At 46.2% G+C, this 26,544-nt stretch overlaps 1 protein-coding gene across 2 annotated transcripts in view; it reads right to left on the bottom strand.

The window, feature by feature from the left end:
• Nucleotides 1–11,942: 11,942 nt before the first annotated feature.
• Nucleotides 11,943–26,544, bottom strand: part of TUFT1 (tuftelin 1) — a 56,326-nt gene continuing 41,724 nt past the window's right edge. For both annotated transcript variants that reach the window (XM_016191506.2, XM_007530659.3), the window contains 6 exons: nt 24,296–24,424; nt 23,724–23,818; nt 21,601–21,706; nt 19,407–19,490; nt 15,439–15,539; nt 11,943–12,154 (listed from right to left, as the gene is read on the bottom strand). In XM_016191506.2, the coding sequence (XP_016046992.1) occupies nt 12,091–12,154; nt 15,439–15,539; nt 19,407–19,490; nt 21,601–21,706; nt 23,724–23,818; nt 24,296–24,424 (579 nt within the window). In that variant the 3' untranslated portion in view covers nt 11,943–12,090. The remainder of the gene's footprint in view (nt 12,155–15,438; nt 15,540–19,406; nt 19,491–21,600; nt 21,707–23,723; nt 23,819–24,295; nt 24,425–26,544) is intronic.

Raw genomic sequence — 26,544 nt, forward strand, 5'->3', positions numbered from 1 at the left:
TATCCATCTAATGGATATATAGATATAATTATTATTATTAGTTTTGGGGTTTTTTTTTTGTATTTGTTGGGGGGGGTTAATAGTTTACAGTACAATTGTTGACATATGGGTAAAATTTCTCATCTCACCATGATAGGTATCTGCAAAACCTTGGACCTCAGAGTCTCAGGAATAAGTCTTTTTATGCTATCTACCCAGTCCCTATTGTTGTAATATTGAATATCTTTTATATACTTTTAAAAATATTTATTTACTTGATAAAGACAGAGAGAAATTGAGAGGAAAGGGAGATAGAGAGGGAGAGAGAAGGAGTGACACTTGTAGCCCTGCTTCACTGCTTGCAAGTCCCCTGTAGCTGGGGACTGGGGTTTGAACCTGGGTCCTTGTGCATTGTAACATGTGTGTTCAACCAGGTGAGCCACCACTCCATTCCGATCTTATTTTTCAACTTCTATGAGTGAGATCATTCCATATTCATTCTTTTGTTTCTGACTTACCTTACTTAACATGGTATCTTCGAGCTCCATCCAAGATGGGGTAGAGAACATGAATTCACCATGAACCTGAGACTCTGGAGCCTCAGCAATAAGAGTCTCTTGCATAACCATTATGCCATCTACCCCTGTTCACATTTCTCAGTTTTCCACATAACAGTTCAATTCTCCTCTAGGTCCTCCTCTGCCATCATGTTCCAGGAACTGAACCCTCCTCCCATACCCCATAGTCCTTCACTTTGGTGCAATACACCAGATCCAGTCCAAGTTCTGCTTTGTGTTTATTGTTCAACTATTTTTAAAAAAAAAACTGGATTCGTTTCATTGAAGATGCCTTTAAAATTTAGATGGAAAAGAGTTTTGCTAATATTTTCCTCTAAGTATTTGATAGTTTCTGGTCTAACATCCAAGGGGCGTTGAAATCCCCTACTATTACTCTGTTGCTGTTAATATATTGCTATAGCTCTTTCAGTAGATGTTTGGTGTATTTAGATGGCCTTTCCTTGGGTGAACAAACATTTTTAATTAATTAATTAATTAATTAAATTATTTTTACCAGAGCACTGCTCAGCTCTGGCTTATGGTGGTGCGGGAGATTGAACCTGGGATTTTGGAGCCTCAGGTATGTGAGTCTCTTTCCATAACCATTATGCTATCAACCCCCACTCTGTGAATAGATGTTAATAATGGTTAAGTCCTCTTGATTGACTGATTCTCTGAGCGCTAAGTAATGACTATCCCTATCTTTTTAATTTTTTATTTTATTTTATTTTAAGGCCTATTGTGTGAGATTTGAGAAGCTGTTCCTGCCCCTTTTTGTGTGTGGTCCCTTGGCTTGTATGGTAGTTTTCCATCCTTTCACTTTGAGTCTGTGTTTGTCTTGTTGAGTTGGGTGGGATTCCTGCAGACAATATATAGTTGGGTTGTTCAGTCCCAATATTTATTTATTAATTATTTTTTTTACATTTATTTATTTATTTTCCCTTTTGTTGCCCTTGTTGTTGTAGCTATTATTGCTGTTGTTATTGATGTTGTCATTGTTAAGACAGGACAGAGAGAAATGGAGAGAGGGCAAGAAAGAGAGGGGGAGAGAAAGATAGACACCTGTAGACCTGCTTTACCACCTGTGAAGTGACTCCCCTGCAGGTGGGGAGCCAGGGGCTTGAACCGGCATCTTTACGCCGGTCCTTGCACTTCATGTCACATGTGCTTAACCCCGCTGCACTACCGCCCAACTCCCCAGTCCCAATATTTAATATATTTTTAAAAAATATATTTATTTATTCCCTTTGTTGCCCTTGTTTTTTGTTGTAGTTATTATTATTCCTGTCATCATTGTTGGATAGGACAGAGAGAAATGGAGAGAGATGGGGGAGGACAGAGAGGGGGAGAGAAAGATAGACATCTGCAGACCTGCTTCACCACTTGTGAAGCGACTCCCCTGCAGGTGGAGAGCCAGGGCTTGAACCGGGGTCCTTCTGCTGGTCCTTGCGCTTTGCGCCACCTGCGCTTACCCTGCTGCACTACAGCCTGACTCCCTTATTTAATATCTTTAAATTAACTAAAATTCATTCTGGTAGAGGGTAGATAGCATAATGGTTATGCAAAGAGACTCTCATGCCTGAGATCCCAAAGTCCCAGGTTCAATCCCTCATACTACCATAAGCCAGAGCTGAACAGTGCTCTGGTAAAAAAAAAAAAAAAAAAAAAAATATATATATATATATATATATATATATATATATATATATATATATATATTCCACACTGTTGAAGAATAGTGTCCTTTCCCCCCCGTATTTTGATTTTTTGTTTGTTTGTGGCCATGACTTCACCTCCCTGATCTGAATTGACATCTCATTATATACAGAGACAAAGGGAAAGACACAACAGCTCTGGAGCCTCCACACTGGTAGAAACCAGGTTCGAACTGGAGTCATGCACCTGGAAAAACAGTAACACTACCCAGGTGAGTTATCTTGCCAGCTCTTTTTCACATTTTTTTTTCTTTTTTGTCATCGCTAGGGCTTCACTAGTCTGGACTGAGCTTTTCAGATATGAAGAGAGAGGCAGAGAGAGAGAAAGGCACCACAACACCACAGCTTCCTCCAGTGATGTGGAGGCCAGGGTCAAACTTGACACTTACACATGGCAAAGCAGGTGCATAACCCAGACGAGCTATTTTTGCCAGTATTATTATTATTGGAATTTTAAACCAACTGTTCAAAAATCCTTTTCCCCAATGAACTGCAATGCTTCTTTTATCCTTTTAACATTCTTATATAAAATTAGATCTCTTTCTGCTGAGCTAGTCTGAAATTGATGTATAAGCGATAAACTGTTTTCCTATTCTTTCCAATTAACCTGTCTTCATATTTTTCTTTGCCATCTTCCTCGTATATTTGTCCAGATGGAGTTTTAAGTAATCTTACCCAGTTCTCCAAGAACTCAGCTGTGATTTGTACTGTAATTACACAATGTGTAAACAACCAAGCAAAGACTAGACAGCTCTACACTTGTAACCACCACCTAGGTTGGAGCAGTACTGCAGGTATTTCTCCTTGTGTCTCTCTCCCTCTTCATCTCTATGTCTCTCACTATCAAAAATAAAGGAAGGAAGGGAGAGAGAGATATAAAAGAACGCTGGGAATGGTGGAGTCATGCAGGCATCAAGTCCCAGTAATAACTCTGGTGGTGTAAAAAAAAAAAAATCCTAGTAATAAAGAGTTCAGAGAGCTTTTTGGGCTGGACAGTTAAGCATCTGGTTGAGTGCACAGGTTACAATGCATAAGGACCAGGTTCGAGCCTCTGTCCCCACCTGCAGGGAGGAAGCTTTGCAAGTGGTGAAGCAGTGCTGCAGGTGTCTCTTTCTATTACCCCTTCTTCTCATTCTGTCTCTATACAATGAATAAGGAAAAATTAAAAAAGAAAAAAAGAGTTCAGAGAGCTTCTAGGTGAGTGAACCCAACCCAATTTCATGAGTCATTTATACTCTTGTAGGTCACCAGGGTCCTTAAAGCTTATGACTGGTGACTGAAATGGGGATGGACAGTTTGATGGGACTGAACCCCAACCCTTACCTCCAGGTAGATAGTTTCAGGATTCACTTAATTCACAGGACACTCAGCAGTGTTGCAAAACTGCTTGGTGTGGAGAAAACTCCCACACACTTGGTGACCAAAGAGTCAGAAGTGTTGTATGGGGTATAATGAAAAGGAAGAGGAGTGGCCCCAGGGGATGGTGCAATGGATAAAGTACTGGACTCTCAAGCATGAGGTCCTGAATTTGATCCCTGGCATCACTTGTGCTGGAGTGATGCTCTGATTCTCTAGCTCCCTCTCACTAATAAATCTTTATCCACTGCGCCACTTCCTGGACCACAATAAATAGATCTTTTTTGAAAAGATTTTCCCTTTACAGGCGGTGAAGCAGGTCTGCAGGTGTCTATCTTTCTCTCCCCCTCTCTGTCTTCCCCTCCTCTCTCCATTTCTCTCTGTCCTATCCAACAACGATGACATCAATGATAACTACAACAATAAAAAAACAAGGGAAACAAAAGGGAATAAATAAAATAATAAAAAATAAAATTAAAAAGATTTTATTTATTAATGAGAAAGATAGGAGAGAGAGAGAGAAAGAACCAGACATCACTCTAGTATATGTGCTCCCGGGGATCGAACTCAGGACCTCATGCTTGAGAGTCTAGTGCCCTAGCCACTGTGCCACCTCCCGGACCACAACAATAAATAAATCTTTAATAGGTTTCTTATTCATTAATTTATTTGTTAGGACAGAGATAAATTAAGAGGAGAGACTGCAAATGAGACACCCTGTTTCACTGCTCATGAATCTTCCCCTCTGCAGGTAGGGGCTGGGGGCTCGAGCTCATCTCCTTGAAAATAGTGTGTTTAACTAGTGTGCTACCATTCAAATTTTTTGGGGGGGTTGTTGGGTGGTGGAACACCTGGTAGAGTGCACACATTAACATGCTCCAGGACCAGGATTCAAGTCCCTGGGACCACCTGCAGAGGGGAGATTCAGAAGTGGTGAAGTGGTGTTGTGGGTGTCCTTCTTTCTACCTCTTTTTATTAAGGAAAAAGATATTCGTCGGGATGCGGCATCATCTAAGTTCATTTCCCACGTCTATGCTCGACCAGACCTGCCAATATACGCGGATATCTTCGCCCACCCTGTTCAACACTTGACGTCTCGTCATCCAATCTGGTCCCCTACGCCTACACTGAACTTCTCTGTTCCAGTCTCTTGGAAACAGAGCTGGCAGTCAGCTGAGGTAAAGAACAAACACCTCATCACAGACCCCTGCAAGTGTCAACCCGGCTTTGACCTAGCACGTTATGATTGGGCCCTCCTCAATCGCTATCAAACAGGCCATGGCCGGTGCGCCGCTATGTTCCATCGCTGGGGAGCCAGAGACGACCCGAACTGCCCCTGCGGCTTCAGACAGACTATGACCCACATAGTCAACGACTGCCACCTCTCCAGATTCAAAGGAGGTCTCGAAACTTTACATCAGGCTCAAGCTGATGCTGTTGACTGGCTACGGAAGAAGGGCAAACGCTAGAAGAAGATTAAGGAAAAAAAAAAAGCCACCAGGAGCAGTGAATTCATGGGGCAAGCACTGAGCCCTAACAATAACCCTGCTGGCAATTTTTAAAAATTAGGGGGCCGGGTGGTGGTGTACCTGGTTAAGCGTACACATTACAGTGTGCAAGGACCCAGGTTCAAGCCCCTGGTCCCCACCTGCAGGAGGAAAGCTTCACAAGTGGTGAAGCAGGGTTGCAGGTGTCTCTTTGTCTTTTTCCCTCTCTACCTCTTCCTCCCCTCTCAATTTCTCTGTTTCTATTCAGCAATAGATAAATAAAAATATAATTTATAAATTTTTTTTAAAAAAAAGAATGAGAAGAAAATCTTTCATAGATCAAAATTAGGAAAATTGAGTTTTTCATAAACGTAGTGTTTTTCCAGTTTTCTCCCCCCCCCCCCCCAGTTACATATTTCACATTGTGGGCCAGTTTAAACACTAGCATGTATAGATACAGAACAAATATAAGGGCCCTGGGGGCCAGTGGTAGTGCATCGGGTTAAGCTAGCACATGGCATGAAGCACAAGGATCCTTACTGTCGTAAGGATCTCGGTTTGAGCCCCCAGCTCCGCACCTGCAGAGAGGTTGCTTCACAGGCGGTGAAGCAGGTCTGCAGGTTTTATCTTTCTTTTTTTATTTTTAAATATTTATTTATTTATTCCCTTGCATTGCCCTTGTTGTTTTATTGTTGTAGTCATTATTATTGATGTTGTCGTTGTTGGACAGGACAGAGAGAAATAGAGGAGGGGAAGACAGAGAGGGGGAGAGACCTGTTTCACCACTTGTGAAGCAACTCCCCTGCAGGTGGGGAGCCGGGGGCTTGAACTGGGATCCTTACACAGATCCCTGAGCTTTGTGCCATCTGCACTTAACCAGCTGCGCTACTGCCCGACTCCTGGTGTTTATCTTTGTTTCCCCGTCTTCCCCTCCTATCTCAATTTCTCACTGTCCTGTCCAATAACAACAACAGCAGTGGCAACAATAACAATAACAAGGGCAACAAAATGGGAAAAGTGGCTTCTAGGAGCAGTAAGTTCATAGTGCAGGCACCAAGTCCCAGCGATAACCTTGGAGGCAAAAACTTTTTTTAAAATTAAAAAATAAGGGCCCCTGAACTGAGGGTTTGAGTGTAGGCCTGGGGCACCAGTGAGAGTGGAGGAAGCCTGCAGTGTGTACTCTGATGCCAGTGACAGATAAAGTCAAGAGGTCTAGTCACCTCCTCCCTTTCAACTGGGATCCTACACCCGAAGGCCTGGCAACCTGTCAGGAAGTGAATCTCCTTGCCTGGACCCTCCATCTGCTGTCCCACAGGTTCCTGGGGGCAGACAGGCGCCAGCTGAAAGGCCACACACACACTTTTTTCTTTCTCAGCTCAAAGTGAGTCTCTGCCAACAAACAGCACGCCCTGTGACTCACCTTTGGAAACCATCTTCGTCCCCAAACTGCAAGAGGAGTTTCTGGAAGGAAAAGGGACTGGAGAATATGTAGGTTCTCTGACTTGGAGTTTTAAGGCCACAGCTCAAAGAAGTGGGACAGAGGAGGGAAAGGACAAGCTCTCCTTGAAAAGCTGGAGTTCTAAATCCAAGTGTGGAAAAGAGGCCAGGGCCAGAGGCAGGTAAACATCTGCAGCTGGATGGAAGCCTGAACTAACTCAGCTCCAGCTTAGCAGCCTGGCTCCAAGAGCTAAGGTGGCTCAGAATTATTAGAAGCCCCTGCACAAAAAAAGAAGCAGCTGATTAAAGAGGGAGAGCTGTTTCTCTACCCAGGAGGCATCATCTTCCTCCATAAAATTAAGCTGCTTTAAGCTCTGCCATGTTGTCATTGCATCCTGCCAAACTTTGATTAAAACACATTTAAAAAAAAAAAAAAAGCTTCTTTTAAAGCAGAGATGAAAATGGGCCAGCCAACTTTTGGTTTTACAAACTTTTTTTTTTTTTTTTTTTTTTTGCAAGAGAGAAGCAGACAAAGAGAGAGAGAGAGAAGCAGAACATTGTTCTGGCACATACAATACCAGGGATCAAACTCAGGACATTATACTTGAAGAGTCCAGTGCTTTATTCACTGTACCACCTTCTGGGCTGCTTCAAATGTTAAGTTTATAAAAAGTTCCGAGACGAGAGATAGTCTTTTGATGGTGGGAATGGTGTTTATGCAAAAAAAAAAAAAAAAAAAAAAAAAAAGCTCCCAGGCTGGCTTGGAGATATAGCTCAATAGGTAGGCTATGTGCTTTGCCATTCCAATGCGGGCCCTGGTACCTCATGGGAGGTGCTCTGGCACTGGGGAAAACTCTGGTGCTGTAGTGTGTTTCCTTGTCTCTCTGAGTCAAAAAGGAGCCCAGAGTAGCGAAACCACTTGTCTAAAAAAGCAAAAAAAAAAAAAAAAAAGTTTCAAAGCATCCATTGGTTGAAATAATACTATAACACTTCCCCTGGAAGATCTTTTCTCTATTCAGGGAGGGAACAGATGAAGAGGCGGGAGGGAGGACAGGAGTGCTCTTGTAAGCTCTTTTTCCCACATCAGGGCTGAGGATTCAAGTTTACAGGAGGCGGTTAACGTGTTCAGGCAGCTCTTGACACCCAGCTCAGAGGAACAGGCCTTGCTGGCAGAGGGCCCGGGGGCATGAGACTTAATCTTCCCTGCACTAAACATTCCAGCAGCAGTGCAGAGTAGCTGGCTCAAAAGTGACATAACAGGCAATAAACAGGCCACTGAAATCACAGCTAGCTTGCCATGCCCATTCTCAAGCTCTGGGCTCTGTCCTCCCTCCCTAACTGAAGAGCTTACCAAGGCAGTTTGTTGCCCACAGAATTTCTGCTTATCCTCTGTGGCAGGCCATGCCTTTCAGTGGGTGGATAGTTCCCTGCTGGCATATATGTACCTGGGGCTTTTTGTTTGTTTGTTTGTTTTTGTTTTATTTTTTCCTTTCCTCCCAGGAATCTCCAAAAGTCTTGGTTATGATCTCTGGCATGGTTCCAGAATATTCAGTATCTCTAGCTTGAATCTTAACTCATCCCGCCTGGCCCTTGAGGCCCAGTTCCAGAACCTCTCCTTCCTGTCTGGCAGCTCCCTCCTGTCCTCCTGCAAGTCCTCTCGGGCCCCTTGGGCAGCCCCACCCTGCTCCCACCCTCTTTAAGATTCTGAGAACAAGCACAGTCTAGAAAAACCCATGGCCAGCAAGGCTGCGAAACAGAGAGAGAACGCACACACCCAGGGCTGAAAGAAGGCAAGCACAAATCTACAATGGATGGAGATTTCCAATGCATTCTGAAGCAGGCAGTGGGAAGAAACTGAAAAGCAGAAGTGAGTGGGGGGAGTCAGAGGAGAAGGTTGTGGATTCTCAAGTATGAGGTTACAAGTTCAATCCCAGGCATAGCATGTGCCAGAGTGATGCTGACTCCCCTTCCTCTGCCCATGATAAATAAATAAATACATTTAAAAATATTTAAGAAGTCATAGGGGGACAGGTGGTGGCATACCATATGACCAGGGACCAGAGTTCAAGACCCTGGACCCCACCTGAAGGGGGGAAGCTTCACAAATGGTGAAGCTATGCGGCAGATGTCTCTCTTTCCCTTTCCTTTTCCTTCCCTCTCAACTTCTATCTCTATCCAAGATAAATACTAGTAATACTAATAAAAAGTCAGGAGAGATATCCACATTCTTTCAGTTTAAGGAGAAAGCTGGAAGAATGGAGGCAGGAAAGATTGTTGTTAGTGGTGTGTGTGTGCTAGAGAAAGAAAGAGAAGGGAAGGGAGTTGGGGAGTAGCACAGCGGGTTAAGCGCAGGTGGCGCAAAGCACAAGGACTGGTGTAAGGATCTGGGTTCAAGCCCCTGGCTCCCTACCTGCAGGGGAGTCGCTTCATAGGCGGTGAAGCAGGTCTTCAGGTGTCTGTCTTTCTCTCCCCCTCTCTGTCTTCCCCTCCTCTCTCCATTTCTCTGTCCTATACAACAAGGACATCAATAACAACAACAATAATTAACTATAACAATAAAAAACAAGGGCAACAAATAAATATTAAAAAAAAAAGAAAGAGAAGGGGGAGGCTGTGTGTGGGGGGGGGCAGCATCACATTTCCAGTTTCTTTGGTCCAGAAAGGATTTATGTTGGTTCAGTTTTGTGCCCACTGGGACCTGAAGTTGACTAAAGTCTTGTCAAAAAGAAGAAAAGATGAAAGCAAAAGAGGAAAAGGAAGGAAGAAAGAGCAAAAAGAGAGAGAAAGGAAGGAAGAAAGAAGGATGGGAGAGAGGGAAGGAGGGAAAAGAGAAAGGAGGGGACGGAAAAAGGGAGGCGAGGAAAAGCTCAGTGGACGAAGTGAATGATGTCCAAAGAGAGCCAGAAACTCAGCCCCTCATACAGCTGCAGCCAGCACTTCCAGAGGGCCCTGTGCTTCTGCAGAGGCTGTGCAGCTACTCACCTCTGCCACTACTGATCAGGAAATCTCAAGTAGTTACCAGAGCGGAAACCCTGGCCCGCTCTTTCCAGCGCTGGAGAACACAAACTGGAGCTGAGGAGCCTCCAGCCTACACAGGATCCAAGCCAGCACCAGGAGCTATCTCCTAGAAGGGGGAGTTGATCAACTTACAGGGGACACACCCCACTCCAAAGCCACATAGCCAAGTGTCTGAGCCACAGCCCCCAGCTGTGGACAGAAGGGGACTATCCTTCTTGGAGGCGCTAAAACCATTCTATTTCATTTGTTTTTATTGTTGTCACCAAGGTTATGGCTGGGACTCAGTGCCTGCACGGTGAATCCATTGCTCCCAGCAGCCATTTTCCTTTTCTTCTTCCTCTTCTCCTTCTCTTCCTCTCCCTCTGTTATTTGTTAGGACAGAGAGAAACTGAGAAGGGGGAGACAGAGAGGAAGAGGGACAGAGAGACACCTGCAGCACTGTTTCCTGCTCACGGAACTTCCCCTCTTCAGGTGGGGGCTGGGGGCTTGAACCCGAGTCCTTGCACAGGTAATGTGTACATTCCACTGAGTGTACTACTGCCTGCTCTCCCAAACCATGCTCTTTCACTCTCTCTGAAAAGAAAAGAATTCAGGCCAGGAGCTCTGAGAGACACAGAATTTATTAGTGTCACTGTGCAAAGATGATGTCACAGGAAAACACATCCGACCGGAAGGAGCTTGTGGAGATGGTCCTGTATGACAACCCCCTCCCCACTGCCAATAAGGCAGCTGTGTGGAGAATGCCAGACAGCACCAGGGACCAAGCCAGATACACAGATAAATGGATTCCAGTTTTCAGCTAAGCAGACACTAGAGGCTTAATCCTCACTTATTTTTAACTTTTAAAGGTTTATTATTTTATAAGAAAGATAGACACCAGAGCACTGAGTTATGGTATCAGTGGCCTGGGAGATGGATATTGGGGTCACTTGCATGCTGGTCCTGTAATCCATTACTGAGCGATCTCCCCAACCCTCCATTTAACTTTTCACACTTTATTTTTGCCAGAGCACTCTGCTTGCTCTAGTTTATAGTGGTGCTGAGGACTGAACTTGAAAGTCTTTTTGCATAACCATTATGCTATCTCCTCTGGCCCCATACTATGGCATTCTAATGCTCACCTCCTTCTCATGGCTCCAGTAAGAGCCCTAGGGAAAACAGACAGGACGGCAAGGTCATTCACTAGAATCCTGGTAACAGGCCAACTAAAGTGGACCAGTGGACAAAGTGTTGGGCTCTCAAGCATGAAGTCCCAAGTTCGTACCCCTGGTATCACATGTGCAGAGTGATGTTCTGGTTATTTTTCTTTCTCATGTTAATAGAGAAAAAAATTTAAATGAAAACAGTCCAACAGTGAAGCAGAGGCATGCAGAGAGGCTAGAAGAAGAATTTCAACCCTCAGGTTTTTTTTTCTTTTTATAAATTGAGAGAGGAAAGGGAGATATATAGAGAGAGGCATCTGTAGCACTGCTTCACCACTCATGAAGCTTCCCCCCCTACAGGTGAGGACCAGGGATTTGAACCAGGATTCTTGCACATTGCCCCAGCTTCCAGGTAAATATCTTTGCTTGTAGAGGTACAGATAGGAGGAGATTGGAGGAGAGTGACAAAAGAAAAAAATGAAGTGCAGCAGAGGAAAAAGAGGAAGATCTAGATGATGTCATTATTGTTGTTAAAGATTTATTTACTTCTAAGAAAGAGTGAGAGGGAGAGAGAGAACCAGAGCATAGTGCTGGCACAAGCAGAGCCAGAGATCAAACTCAGGATCAGCTCAAGAGTCCAACATTCTAGCCACTGCACCACCCCTGGGCCTGTCCCTGTGAAGCCAACATGCCTACTGGGGACTCTTTTTCCCTCACTGAGCAGATGCAAACAACACAAGAGAAAGTGACAGAGCTCAATATGAAATCAGCAGCAAGATGTAAGCAAAAACACCAATAACTTAGCAAAAAATAATAATAACAATAATAAATATGATGAGAAGGAGGTTCACTGTGACTGACGCGGCTGGGTAAGAACAGCTGGGAATCAAAAAGATGGAGGTGGTGGGTCCTGCTCTGTGAAACCCTAAGTTGAGCTTCTGGAAGTCTCTGTGGCAGAGAAGTCATGCGCAACTGTCCACGGTCCTGCTGACTCTTTCTGCTGCAGGCAACTCCCTGAAGGCACAGTCCATTCTCCCCAGAAGAGAGAACTGTCCAGCCAGTGGCTCCAGCTAGGCTGGGTGGCCTTGGAGTCTAAGGGCCAAGAATGATGCAAGTAGAAAAACAAAGTTTGTTGCTAAGATCCAGGCTGTTTGTGGAAGGAACTTCATCCCCCAGGACACTCTCCAGCCACCAGCTTTCCAGAGGAATCTTGGAATCCTGCCACCTCTCCCCACCCCACAAGGGTCTGGCTTCTGGGGCAGCTGAAGGGAGGCTACAAAGAAAAATAGTCACCGCGGGAATAAAGCCACAGCCAGGGCGCCTGCTGGCAGGAGAATGGCCCAGTGTACGGTCAGGATGGACGTGGAAGTCTGCTGAGCATCCATCTTTCTCCTTCATCTCAGGTTTCCACCACTCGAATGAGTGGCAAGGGCTTCGGGCTGGGGGGCTTGGATATACGCACGCTGAAAACAAAAGTTGAAGCCCCTGAGTGAAGTGTAGTTGCCTGCCCTTTCGGGACCTTCCTCCATGCCTGCTTCTAGAATCTTGCAGTGCTGGCTGACTTTGGGCTCCAAAGGCTTGGTTCGTTGTAAAACACATGGTGACCAGGGGCTGGGTGGTAGCACAGCCAGTTGAGTACACATGTCACCAAGCACGTTTTTGGATCCAGGTTCAAAACCCTAGTCCCTAACTGCAGGGGAGAAGCTTCAAGAGTGGTGAAGCTGTGCTGCAGATTCTCTGTCTGTCTCCCAACCTATCTCTCCCTCTCATCTCATTTTCTCTACTTCAAAATAAAAATAAAACAAAAACATGATAACCAAACTGTCTCTTGGACTTTGTGAGACCTACAGTGATGAAGGGGCAAAGAGGGCACAGAACTGTGGTGGAGAGCGCAGTGACACATACTTCACCATGTGAGGGTGTGGAGCTATAGCCCCCGAAATCTGGTAATTTTTTAAAAAACATAACCAAACCACTAATAAAGAATGGAAAAACAATGGTTCATGTTGTACTACTCAAATTGTGGCATCTAAACAGACAAATATTTGGAGAGTGGGTTCTTTGGTCTGGCTGCAAGACTGAGGAAAAAAGAAGGGGTGGGGAGTCAGGTGGTGGCGCACCTGGTTGAGTGTACATATTACAATGTACAAGGACCCCGGTTCTAGTCCCTAGTCCCCACCTGCAGGGGGAAAGCTTTGCGAGTGGTGAAGCAGTGCTGCAGGTGTCTCTCTATTTCTCTCCCTCTCTATCACCCTCTGCCCTCTTGATTTCTGGCTGTCTCTATCCAATAAATAAAGATAATAAAAAGTTTAAAAAAAAAAAGACGAAGGGATGGTTAAACAGTCAAACAACTGGGGAGGGGGGGGAGAAGAGGCCAGGCAGTGCGAAGGTAGTTAAGGAGAGGTAGTTAAGGGGAGGTAGTTCAGCTGGGAAAGCTCAACCTACCACATTTCAGGACTTGTGTCAGTGCATGGACATCACATTGGAAACATCATAGATGACACCAGGGGAAACGCAACAGACAGTGGAGTGGTACTGTGGTGTCTCCTTTCTCTAGCTCTCCCCCCACCCTCTCACCTTCTCTCTAAAATAAAAACAAACAAATAAAAGAACAAAAATCAGTCCTGCAACAGTAGGATCATGTGTGTCAGAGAAAAGATTAATAAAAAATTAAGTTAAAAGTAAGAAGTAGGTTGGGCTGGGCTGGAAAGGTAGCTCACCAGGCAGAGTATGTGCCTTGCCATGGTCACAGCCCAGGTCCGAGCCCCAGCACCACATGGGAGTGTCATAACACTGGAGGGAGCTCCAGAGCTGTGATGTCTCTCCTTCTTTGTGTCTCTCTGAATGAAAAAGTGGCCCAGGGATTCGGGTGGTAGTGCAGCAGGTTAAGCGCATGTGGCATGAAGCGCAAGGACCAGTGTCAGGATCCTGGTTCAAGCCCCCAGCTCCCCACCTGCAGGGAGTTGCTTCACAGGCAATGAAGCAGGTCTGCAAGTGTCTTTCTCTCCCCCTCTCTGTCTTTTCTTTCTCTCTCCATTTCTCTCTGTCCTATATAACAATGATGACATCAATAACAATAATAATTACAACAATAAAAAACAACAACCTGGAACATGTGTGAGGCCCCAGTTCAGAAAGAAAGAAAGAAAGAAAGAAAGAAAGAGAGGAAGAAAGAAAGAAAGAAAGAAAGAAAGAAAGAAAGAAAGAAAGAAAGAAATATATATATATTGCTTTGACTCTTGACTTTTCTGTCTAGGACCTTTTTATTTATTTTTTTACTACCAGGGTTATCAATGAGGTTCAGTACCTGCACAGTGAATCCACTATTCACAGCAGCCATCTCAATTTTTATTAGGTTACCAGAAAAGTCATGATATATTTTTCTATACAAAAATTCATCATGATTAAAAAAAACACATTTATTTTGGATAGAGACTAAGAAATTGAGAGGGAATGAAGAGATAGAGAGGGAAAAAAGATACCTGCAGCACTGTTTCACCTCTTGTGAAGATTTCCCCCCCCTTCAAGTGGGGGCTGGAGGCTTGAACTTGGGTCCTTGGACACTGTAATGTGTACACACACAACACTTGCCCCCCCATCATGATTTATCCTACAACCTAACATTTTATTTGCTAGGACAGAGAGAAATTGAGAGTAGAGAGTATATAGGGATTGAGAAGGAAGGAGGGAAGGTGGAGAGGGAGAGTGGGATAGAGGGAGGGGGGAGAGAGAGAGAGAGAGAGAGAGAGAGAGAGGCCTGTAGATTTGCTTCTCTGTTCATAAAACTTTCCCCCTACAAGTGAGGGGTGAGGGGTTTGAATCTAGGTCCTTGAGCATGGCAATGTGTATGCCCAAATGGTTGTACCACCACCTGACATCATCATCCTAAGTTATTATTACTATTATTATTATTATTATTAGTAGTAGTAGTAGTAGTAGTATACTAGAAAACTAACTACTAGTAGTAGTATACCAGAGAACTGCTCAGCTTTGACTTATGGTGGTGTGGGGGACTGGACCTGGGAAACCTCAGGCATGAGAGTCTATTGGCATAACCATTAAGCTATCTCCCCTGCCTATAGGCCCTTTATTAATTTCTCTCTCTTGCCTCCAGGGTTAGTGCTGAGACTCAGTGCCTGTACTATGAATCCACTGCTCCTGGAGGCTATCTTTTCCCTTTTGTTGTTTATTGTTGTTTTTATCATTATTGTTATTGTTGTTGTCACTGTTGGATAGGACAGAGAAAAATCAAGAGAGATGGGGAAGACAGAGAGGGGGAGAGAAAGATAGACACCTGCAGACCTGCTTCACCCCTGTGAAGCGACCCCCCTGCAGGTGGAGGGGGGGCTCAAACCAGGATCCTTACACTGGCCCTTTAGCTCACTTTGACAGTGTGCTGCTTTGCCATATGCAAAACTCAGGTTTGAGTCTAGCCCCTACCACACTGAAAAGAGCCTTAGTGCTGAGGCCACTTTCACTGCCTGTGTCCCTGGGGGAAGGGCAGCGGGAGGAGGGTAGGAGAAAAATGAACTCCCCCTAGAAATAAAGATAAGCATTTCATCATCTCTAGAGGCTATTTCTGGGCCTCTGGGGTTGTGACCTTAGGCACCACTGTGACCTGGGTGGGGAGGGGTCAGAGTAGAGGCAGAGAGAGTCCAACTGGGTCTGAAAGAGCCCTGGCCCAGCCGTGGCCATACAGTCCCCGCTTACCCCAACCTTCACTGCTGGGGCCCCGCAGCCCACTCACCTGCTGGGGTTCTCCGTCTTGGCCTGGGTCTGGGTGCTGAAGTTTCCATGGCTGACCTGCCTCTCGATCAGGTGCTCCATGCGGTCATGCATCTCTAGGTTCTGTAACAGCAGCAGAGTGACTGGGGTCTCATCAGTGGCCACAGCAAAGTGTGACTGGCTCACCAAGGCCTCTCCAGCTCAGGGTGAACAAAGATGCCCCCCGCCCCACCCCTGCCCCATTCCCCCATGGGACCCCTTTCATCACAGGGTCTACACTCCTTCCCAGCACTGTCCCTTCTATCTAGAGGAAGTGCTCAGTGAGTGACACTGGCCATTCTCTACATCCTCCCTCTATCCTGCCTGGCGGTGGCTCCCTGTAGCCAGTGACAGACCTGCCTTGTTAGTAGGCTAGTCTAAGGTGGGTGAAATAGCTCACTTGGATAGTGTGCTGCTTTGCCATGTGAGCGACCCAGGTTCAAGCCCAGTGCTCAAAGCACTGGAGGAGGATTCAGCACTGTGGTATCTTTCACTCTTTGCCTCTCTACTTCTAACACACACACACACACACACACACACACACACACACACACACACACACACACACACACACACACACACACGGCAATTTAGTTCTCTCTCTCCCTCTTCCCCCCCACTCTCACCCTCCTAACCAGAGCAATGCTCAGCTCTGGATTTATGGTACTAGAGATTGCCCTCAGAACCTCAGGCATGAAAGTCTATTACACTGCTGATAACACTTTCTCTGGCCTAAGTGTTTCTTTCTTTCTTTTTTTTTTTTAAATATTTATTTATTTATTCCCTTTTGTTGCCCTTGTTGTTTTATTGTTGTAGTTATTATTGTTGTCATTGTTTTTGCATAGGACAGAGAGAAATGGAGAGAGGAGGGGAAAGACAGAGGGGGAGAGAAAGATAGACACCTGCAGACCTGCTTCACTGCTTGTGAAGTGACTCCCCTGCAGGTGGGGAGCCGGGGGCTCGAACCGGGATCCATATGCCGGTCCTGTGCTTAACCCGCTGTGCTACTCCCTTGTGTTTCTTTTTTCTTTTTCTTTTTTTTTTTTAAATATTTTTATTTTATTTATTTATTCCCTTTTGTTGCCCTTGTTGTTTTATTGTTGTAGTTATTGTTGTTGTTGTCGTTGTTGGATAGGACAGAGAGAAATGGAGAGAGGAGGGGAAGACAGAGAGGGGGAGAGAAAGATAGACACCTGCAGACCTGCTTCACCGCCTGTGAAGCGACTCCCCTGCAGGTGGGGAGCCGGGGTTCAAACCGGGATCCTTGTGCTTTGTGCCACCTGCGCTTAACCCGCTGTGCTACAGCCCGACTCCCGTGTTTCTTTTTTCTAACAACTTAGTATGTGTGTGTGTATATGTGTATTTACATATATATTTTTAATATCATTTATATTATATATCAATATTTATTTATTTACCAGAGCACTGCTCAGCTCTGGCTTATGGTGGTGCTGGGGATTGAACCTGGGACTTCAGAGCCTCAGGCATGAAAGTCTTATTTAACCATTATACTATCTCCCCAGCTCACAATTAAATTTGTTGATTAAAATTTTAAATGTTTTTATTTATTTGACAGAGACAGAGAGAAGTTGGGGGGAGAGAGTGAGAGACAGAGAGGCACCTACTTCACCACCTGAGAAGTTTCCTCCCTATAGGTGGGGACCGGGAGCTTGAACCTGAGTCCTTGTGCACTGAAACATGCTCTCAACCAGGTGCATCACCACCTGGCCCCTTAAATTAAAAAAACTTAAAATTTATTATTGGGGGTCAGGTGGTAGCACAGTGGGTTAAGTGCACATGGCATGAAGCACAAGGGCTGGCTCAGGGATCCTGGTTCAAAACCCCGGCTCCCCACCAGCAGGGGAGTCGCTTCACAGGCGGTGAAGCAGGTCTGCAGGTGTCTATCTTTCTCTCTTCTGTCTTCCCCTCCTCTCTCGCTTTCTCTCTGTCCTATCCAACAACAATGACAGCAACAACAATAATAACAACAACAATAATAACAACGACCATAAACAACAAGGGCAACAAAGGAGGAAAAATAGCCTCCAGGAGCAATAGATTTGTAGTGCAGTAACCGTGCCCCAGTGATAACCCTGGAGGCAAAAAAAGAAAAAAAAAAAAAAGACAAAGATTTACACAGAGAAATGACACAGAGAAAGGGACCAGAGCATTGCTCAGCTCTGGTATACAGAGGTGCCAGGTATGCATGTCTGGTGCATGCTTGCTGCACAATATGGACCCCAGATTTAGGTCTCTTTGTAAAATGTATCTTCTAACTCTGCTGAATATTTCCTGAAGAGAAACAACCCTGGAGTTCATGTAATGACTAAACCAAGGACTCTCAAACATGAGGTCCCAAAAGTTCAATGCCTGGCATCACTTGCGCCAGAATGCTGCTCTGGTTCTCCCTGTCTCTGTGTCATTAATACATACGTAAATATACAGTCCTGGAGGTGGCAGAGAGGCAGAACATTGGACTTCCAAGCATACGGTCCCAAATTCCATCCCCAGGAGCAAATGTGCCAGACTGCTGCTCTGGCTTCTCTCCGTTTTTCTTTTCTTTCCTCCCCCCTCCCTCCCTCCCTCCCTTCCTTCCTTTTCTTTCTTGCCACCAGGGTCATTGCAGGGGCTTAGTGCCTGCATGATAATTCCACCACTCCTGGTGGCCATTTTATCCTTTATTATCATCATGATGACGGGAGAGATAGGGTGAGACAGGGAGTGAGAGACACCTGAAGCCTGCTCCACCACTTGTGAGACATTCCCACTACAGGTGCGGACTGGGGGGCTCAAACCTGGATCCTCCTGCACAATGACTTGTATGCTTTACTGGTTGTGCCACCACCCAGCCCCTCTCTCCCCCTACTTCAATCTTACGCAATAAATAAGGTCAGATAAAACTTTTTCTTTTACCAGAGCACCGCTCAGTTCTAGCTTATGGTGATGCTGGAGGATTTAACCTGGGACCTCTGAGCCTCAAGCATGAAGGTCTGTTTGCATAACCACCATGCCATCTCCCCAGCCCAGTAAAATAAATATTTACTTTAATTTTTTAAGATTTATTTATTTATTTATTGCCTCCAGCGTTACTGCTGGGATTCAGTGCTTGCACTATGAATCCACTGCTCCTGGAGGCCATTTTTTCCCATTTTGTTGCCCTTGTTGTGTATCATTGTTGTTGTTGTTGGATAGGACAGAGAGAAATCAAAAGAGGACAGGAAGACAGAGAGGGGGAGATAAAGCTAGACACCTATAGGCCTGCTTCACTGCTTGTGAAGTGACCCCCCTGCAGGTGGGGAGCCAGGGGCTTGAACTGAGATCCTTACTCCCATCCTTGCACTTTGCACCGTGTGCATTTAACCCACTGTGCTACTGCCCAACTCCCTAAAATAAATAATTTTTAAAATATTTTATTTATTTATAATGAGAAAAGTAGGAGGGGAGAGAGAACTAGATTATCACTTTGGTACATGCACTGCCAGGAATTGAACTCAGGACCTCGTGCATGAGAGTCTAATGCTTTATCCACTGCGCCACCTCCCGGACCACTAAATCTTCAAAGATGAAAAAGCAAACAGCTGTCTTCCATTATTATCATCTCCCCCACCACACAGGGCCTTCACACAATGGCTACAAAGCACCCTTCTGGTATCAGGGACTTATATGGGCTCTGAGGTGAGGTGGGGAGGAGTCAGGAGGAACTCAGCTATGAAGAGGGCCCCACTTGGAGCCCCTCTGCCAGGTTTGTGCAGCCAGAATCAGAACCCTGCTCTGTGCTTCTAGGATTTGTGCCAGGAGCATGCACACCCTCAGAGTGGCAGGCTTGCTGCTGCCAGATTCTTTGGAGGGTCTCAGGGACTGCTTCCTTAACTGAAGGTCAGCTGGCCACTGAGACACCCACACTGAGCTGCTCCTAGTCCCTCCTCCCCAGGTCCAGGCTGCCCTGCTCACCTCCGCCTCCAGGTAAGCAATCTTCTCCTTGAGCTCCTGAATTGTGGTGTCCTTCGACTGGACCACAGCCTTTGAGTTCTGAAGCTGCAGAGAGAGAGGATAAGGTGGAGCTTTGCTGGGCCTGTCACACACTTAGTGGAACACAGTCCCCCCACAGCCACCACCAGGGAACCCACAGACATAGCAGGCAGTGCTGTTCACCTCTGGTGGGAAGAGATGAGCTTAAGAAGTAGATTATCAGGAGTTGGGCAGTAGCGCAGCAAGTTAAGCGCACGTGGTACAAAATGCAAGGACCAGTGTAAGGATTCCGGTTCGAGCCCCCGGCTCCCCACCTGCAGGGGGTTGCTTCACAGGTGGTGAAGCAGGTCTGCAGGTGTCTATCTTTCTCTCTCCCTCCTGTCTCCATTTCTCTCTGTCCTACCCAACAACAATGACATCAGTAGCAACAACAATTAAAAACAACAAGGGCAACAAAAGGAAATAAATAAATAAAATTTAAAAAAAAAAAGAAGTAGATTATCTTGGGATCAGGGTTGGGGTAGAGTATGAGGAAAACTTCACCTTCATAATTCAAAATAACAGATGATTGAAAGATTATTCCAGTGGCTTGGGAGGTAGCACAGTGGGCTTACAAGCATGAAGCCCTGAGTTCAATCTCTAGCAGAACATGTACCAAATTGATGCTCTACTGTTTCCTTCTCCCCCATCTCTCTCATTAATAAATAAACATTTTAAAATTATTTTAAAAAATAATTCCAGTAGGGCTGAGCAAAAGTACACCCAGTAGAGTGCACTTGTTACAGCTCTCAAGGACCCAGGTTCAAGCCCTTGGTCCTTACCTGTAGTGGGGAGGAGGCTTCACAGGTGGTGAAGCACTGCTGCAGGTGTCTATCTACCTCCCCACTTTCTATCCTATCAAAATAAAAAATATTTAAATTTTTTGCAAAATAATATTCTGAAAAATGATTACAGTGATTAGGGAAATGGCTCAACTGGTAGAGCATCAAACTTTCATGCCTGAAGTTTTCTGTTTAACCCCTGGCATCACATGTACTGGAGTGGTACTCTGGCTTCTCTCTCCTCTCTGTCTCATGAGGCATTCTCTCCCCCATATGTAATAAATAAAGTTTTAAAAAATGATTTGACCTTTTAAAGGATTTATTTATTCATCTGTGTCCATTAATAAAGAGAAAGAGATGATGATGATGATAGCGAGAACCAGAGCATCATTTTGGCATCTGACAGGAATCAAACTCAGGACCTCATGCTTGAGAGTCCAATGCTTTATCCACTGCACCACTCCCCTGCGGACAATTCCATTTGATTTTGAGGAAATACAAATGCTTTGTTGACTTAAATATCTACAGGGGCTGGGAGATGGTTCAGCCAGTAGAGTGAACACTTAACCATGTTTAAGGACCCCAGTTCAAGTTCCTGGCCACCACTTAAGAGCACCTACATAAGGGAAGCTTTACAAGCAGTGAAGCAGTGCTATCTATGGTATGCTATTTCTCCTTCTCTGTCTCTCGATCTCTCTCCTCCTATATTAAAAAAAAAAAAAGAGTCCAGCAGGAGCTGTGTAATCCTGCATCTGCAAAGCCCCAGTAATAACCCCAGTGACAATAATGATTATTATTGATAATGTCACTATTGTGTGATAATAAGAATGCTATGTGACAGGCTCTAGTTCTAGACAATAGGCGGCTGCAGTGAATATGAGAGAAAACCATAGGCCTTATGGGACTGACAAGAAGCAAACATACCTTCCTCTCAATCAATGGTCTTAAGTCCTCCAAACCATGCCATAAACAAACTCTCCTGAAACACAAACAGGGAGGCAGAAGGCCTACCTGGGATGCTTTGCATCCAGAGAAGTGAAATTTTATGCCTTAAGTCCTCATTTACCAACACTATTCAGAGCTTAAAGGTCATGACATTTTTCCTCCTTTTGGCATGGACAGCAAAAGACAAGTGACAAAATACAAAAAGGTCAGGCCAAGATGGGAGAAAAGCAAACACCCATATACCCAGATCAGTTAGCAGCCACAAATGTTGTGGGACACACATGAACACAGGCCAAGTCTCCCAGGAGAAGCAGAAAAGCACAGTTTGGACAGGACAGCAGGGATAGACTGGACTCAGAACTTGCAGAGGCCCCGTCCCATGCAGGGACCGCCCCCCTCCATTGGCTCACCTGCTCAATCATTTGCCGCACTTTCCTTTGCTGGCTCTTGAGCATGTCATCCAAGTGGTGAATCTTCTCTCGTAGACCAGCCACTTCCTTTTCCAGGCTGGCAGCCCTAGGGACAGAGACCAGAAAGAAGGCTGAAACAAGAGGAAAAGACAACTTCACACAGTCCAAGAGGTAGTACAGAAATAGAGTGCTGAACTTGAGTGCATGAGGCCTCAAGTTTAATCCCTGTCATTGCATATGTCAGAGTGATGTTCTGGTATTCTCTCTCTCTCTCTCATAAATAAATACATCGTGAAAAAAATGATAAGTCTACATCCCTATGCTTATAGTTGTATTATTCACAGTAGCCAAGAGTAGAAGCAGTCTAAATGCCCATCCATAGAAGACTGGATAAAGACATTAGGGCACATATACTCCATGGAATATTACTTTGCAATGTAAAAAGATGACACTGTGTCCTCTAGGACAAAATGGATAGAACTGAAGGTGATTACGTATTGTGAAATAGAGGTGAAAGACACCCACCTAATGCTTTTGTTCATGTGTGGAATATAAAGAACTGAACCGCATGAACATGCCAAAACCCAAACAAACAAAAACAGAAGAAATAACCAAATTATCTTTAAGACCTACAAATGGGAAGTCGGGCAGTAGTGCAGCGGGTTAAGCGCAGGTGGTGCAAAGCGCAAGGACCAGCATAAGGATCCCAGTTTGTGCCCCCAGCTCCCCACTTGGCAGGGGAGTTGCTTCACAATCGGTGAAGCAGGTCTGCAGGTGTCTATCTTTCTCTCCCCTCTGTCTTCCCCAGCTCTCTCCATTTCTCTCTGTCCTATCCAACAACAACGACACCAATAACAATAATAACTACAACAATAAAACTAGGGCAACAAAAGGGAATAAATAAATATTAAAAAAAAAAAAAGACCTACAAATGCCAGAGGAATGCTCTGGTGGTGCCAGGAGTTGAGGCCTCAGGCATGAAAAAAAATTTTTTTTTTTTGCCTCCAGGATTATCACTGGGGTGTGGTGCCTGCACTACATTGCTCCTGGAGGCCATTTTTCCCATTTGTCGCCCTTGTTGTCGTTGTTGTTGTTATAGCTATTGTTGTTGGTGGATAAGACAGAGAGAAATCGAGAGAGGAGGGGAAGACAGAGAGGAGGAGAGAAAGATAGACACCTGCAGACCTCTTTTACCACCTGTGAAGCGATTCCTCCCCTGCAGGTGGAGAACTGGGGGCTTGAATGGGGATCCTTATGCTGGTCCTTGTGCTTTGCAACATGTGCGCTTAAACCCGCTGCACTACTGTCCAGCCCCCTAGGCATGAAAATCTTAAGCATAACCATTATGTTGTCTCCCAGGCCCTAAAACAGCTCAATCCTTATTTTGTAGGCTTCATTGATCCAAGGCTCTTCCTTTTATCAGAGGAAACTGGCAAAGACTTGACCTTGGAGTATAAAGGCTCTCAGAGCCCCCCCACACACATGCCATTCCTGACAGGTGATTCCATTCCTGAGCTGCTTCAAGTTCAGTGTCTCTCCATGAAACTCCTTTTTGGGTTTTGCTTAGGCATGACTATGGGGAGCAATCTGATTTCTTGTTTCAACAGTCTATAGCTGGACTTTGTTTGGGGAGGGATGAGGCAGGGGACACTGGACAGGCTGTGCTGTGATCAGCACATGCCCATCCCAGAGCAACAACCTGCAGGATGAGTGGCAATAGAAGAATTTTTTTTTTAAATCCCTGATAGAGGTGAAAAATGGGAGCAGGGAAAGGAGAGAGACGATGAGACACCTGCAGTACTGTTTCATCAGTTGTGAAGCTTCCCTGCTGCAAGTGGGAAGTGGGAGCTTGAACTCGGGTCTTTGGGCATGATACCATGTTCACTCAGCCGTGCATGCCATCACCTGGCCCCTAGATGTTTTACTGGTCCCACTTGACCTTGGCTTAGAAATCTCGCAACCCTTTCTTGCAGTGACTGCTCCCAGAGCTGGCAGCCTCCCCACAGTCTCTCCCTGGGGGCCCCTCCACCCTGCAGCACAGTCTGAGTCAGGACTGGAATACCTGATGTCAGCACAGGCTCCTTCCTGGCCACCAAGGGGGCTGAGGGCACATGGGCCCTTACCTCTCCTGTGTTGCCTGGCAGTCGGTGTTCTTGCTCCTCAACTCTTCCAGGGCTGCCTCCCTTTCCTGGACCTTTGCCAGCAAGGCCTGATTCTCCTGGGGGGTAGAAGGGGCAGTTGGAGGGAGGGTCATGGACTCTGCCCTGGGAGGGGGTGTGTGTGGGGGAGCCAGGCACAGGGCCAAGGAGCAGCAGGCCAGGCTGGTTGGATGAGGCACCCTCCCAGCCAGAGAGGCCAGTCCCACTCTGGGCACACAGTGACTCCCCAGCCTTGCCCCTCTGCCCAGGGCAAAGCCTGGTCCCATGGAACCTGGGCCACCTGCCAGGCCGGACAAGCCATCCAGCCTTTGAAACCCACCCAGCATGGCTGCACAAGCCCTGCTAACATGGACATGAGTTCAAATCCAATCATGAGGGAGTCCAGAGGCTGCTTCCCCTTCCTTCCAGACTGATGGGAACTCCATGGCCCTTGCCCAGGAAGTAGGGAAACATGTTTTTCTAGAAGGGGAGGTGCAGGACCCTCTGAGGTCAGTCCCAGGCCTAGGAGGAGGTGGGGGGGGGCAGGATCCACTTACCGTCTCCATGCCCAGCAAGCGCCTCTGCAGCTCCCCAATGTCACCCTCTTTCTGCTCAGCCAAGGCCTCAGCTCTCTGAAGGGCTGCCTGGCTCTGGTCCGTTTCCCTCTGGTACCGGCTAAGTGTGACCTAGGGCACAGGAAGGGCCCACAGAGTGGGGTAGAGAGGCTGGAGCTGATAGTGGAGAGGCCCCAGGAAGCTGGGTGCAGGAGTGGGCAGAGGAGAGCAATGGTCACAGCTCTCTTGGGAGGTTGCAACTGCCTCCTGGGCTGGCTGGGCTCTTGTGGGCCAAGTTCTACTTTGGATAGACAGAAATTGAGAGCAGAAGGGGAGATATAAAGGAAGAGAGACAGAGTCCTGCAGCATCACTTTACCACTTGTGAAGCTTTCCCCCTGCTGGTGGGGATGAGGGGCTTGAGCCTGGGTCCTTGAGCACTGTAATGTGAGCACTTAAACAGGTGCGCCACTGCCTGGCCCTTCTCTACATTTTTAAAAAATGTATCTTTTTTCTTTGGTTTGATTTAATTTGCTAGGACAGAGAAAAATTGAGAGGGGGGGGAGGTAGAGAGGGAGAGAGAGAGACATCTGCAACTGCTTCACTACTTATGAAGCTTCCCCCGTGCAGGTGAATATTAGAGACTTGAACCTGGGTCCTTGTACACAATAACGTGTGTTCAGCTGGGCGGACCACCTCTTAATATATTATTTGTAACAAGAGAGAGATATGGAGAAAAAGACCAGAAAATTGGCCAGAGGGGCTCTGGTTTCTAGTGGTAGAGTGGACTGAACTTGGCACTCAGGAGCCTCAGGCACTGAGAGCCTTTTGCAGAACTACTGTGCTATTTCTCTAGCACACACAGTACCACCACAAACTCTGAGAGCCTTGTGCTCACAGGACTCTACCACCTCCATATCATTTTTCTTTCTTTCCTCTAGATAGAAGATGAGAGACAAAGAGAAGAGCGACACCACTGCACTGCTCCCCCGCTTATGAAACCTCCCAGCTTCAGATGCTCCCATGAGGTAGCCCAGGGCTTTTTTTTTTTCCCTGGACACCACCACCCCCATTTCATTCAGAGGGCGAGTGAATACACCACAGCATCAATGTTTCACCCAAGTAACTGTGATAGTCCCATGTGGTGCCTGGGCTTGAACCTGAGCTGCAGTCATGACAAGGCAGTTGCCCTACCTGATGAGCTATCTCTCTGCAAACCCCTCCCCCATCAGACTTCTTTTATTACAAGTGAAGGAGCACTGGTCTCTTTATGGTGAGCAAGAGAGCCAGCGTGCTCAACTCCACTGGTCTCATATCTGTTGTCAGTTCCCCCACACCAACCCCACCAGTGGTGAAGCTAAGCCGAGCTCGGGAAAGGGAAAGGCTGCCCAGCCCAGGGAAACAGAACAGCTGCCAGTGAGGATCAGGGAGGAGCGAGCTGAGCAGAGGGGGCATGTGGAGAGTCACCAGCAAACTGACCGCCTGCAGACAGTGTGCTGTGTGTGTAGGGGAGTGTGGTAGTGGCTGTCACAGTGACTGACTGTGCCAGGTGCCAGTGAGAACAGCCTCTGCAGCTGGATCTGTAAGCACTGCACCCAGGCAGCTGGGTGCTAGGAGCTCATGGATTTATGGGCTGTGGACCCTGGACCTCACTCTAGAATCAGAAGAAAAATCAGGACTGGGTGGTGGCGCACCTGGTTGAACACACATGTTACAGTGCATAAGGACCCAGGTTTGAGCCCCTGCTCCCCTCCTGCAGGAGGGAAACTTCACAAGTAGTGAAGCAGGGCTACAGGTGTCTTTCTGTCTCTCTCCTTCTCAATCTCCCCCTTCTCTCTCAATTTCTGGCTGTCTCTAGCCAATAAATAAATAAAGATAATAAAAAAATTTAAAAAAAAGAATCAGAGAGGGAGTCGGGCTGTAGCGCAGCGGGTTAAGCGCAGGTGGCGCAAAGCACAAGGACCTGCATAAGGATCCCAGTTCGAACCCCGGCTCCCCACCTGCAGGGGAGTCGCTTCACAGGCGGTGAAGCAGGTCTGCAGGTGTCTATCTTTCTCTCCTCCTCTCTGTCTTCCCCTCCTCTCTCCATTTCTCTCTGTCCTATCCAACAACGACAACAACAATAATAACTACAACAATAAAACAACAAGGGCAACAAAAGGGAATAAATAAATAAATAAATAAATAAAAAAAAAAGAATCAGAGAAAAATCTACTATTCTCTCAGTCAACTGGGTGGTACGTCCCTATAGTTC

This window comes from Erinaceus europaeus, chromosome 11, assembly GCF_950295315.1.
Source record: "Erinaceus europaeus chromosome 11, mEriEur2.1, whole genome shotgun sequence".
Taxonomy (NCBI): domain Eukaryota; kingdom Metazoa; phylum Chordata; class Mammalia; order Eulipotyphla; family Erinaceidae; genus Erinaceus; species Erinaceus europaeus.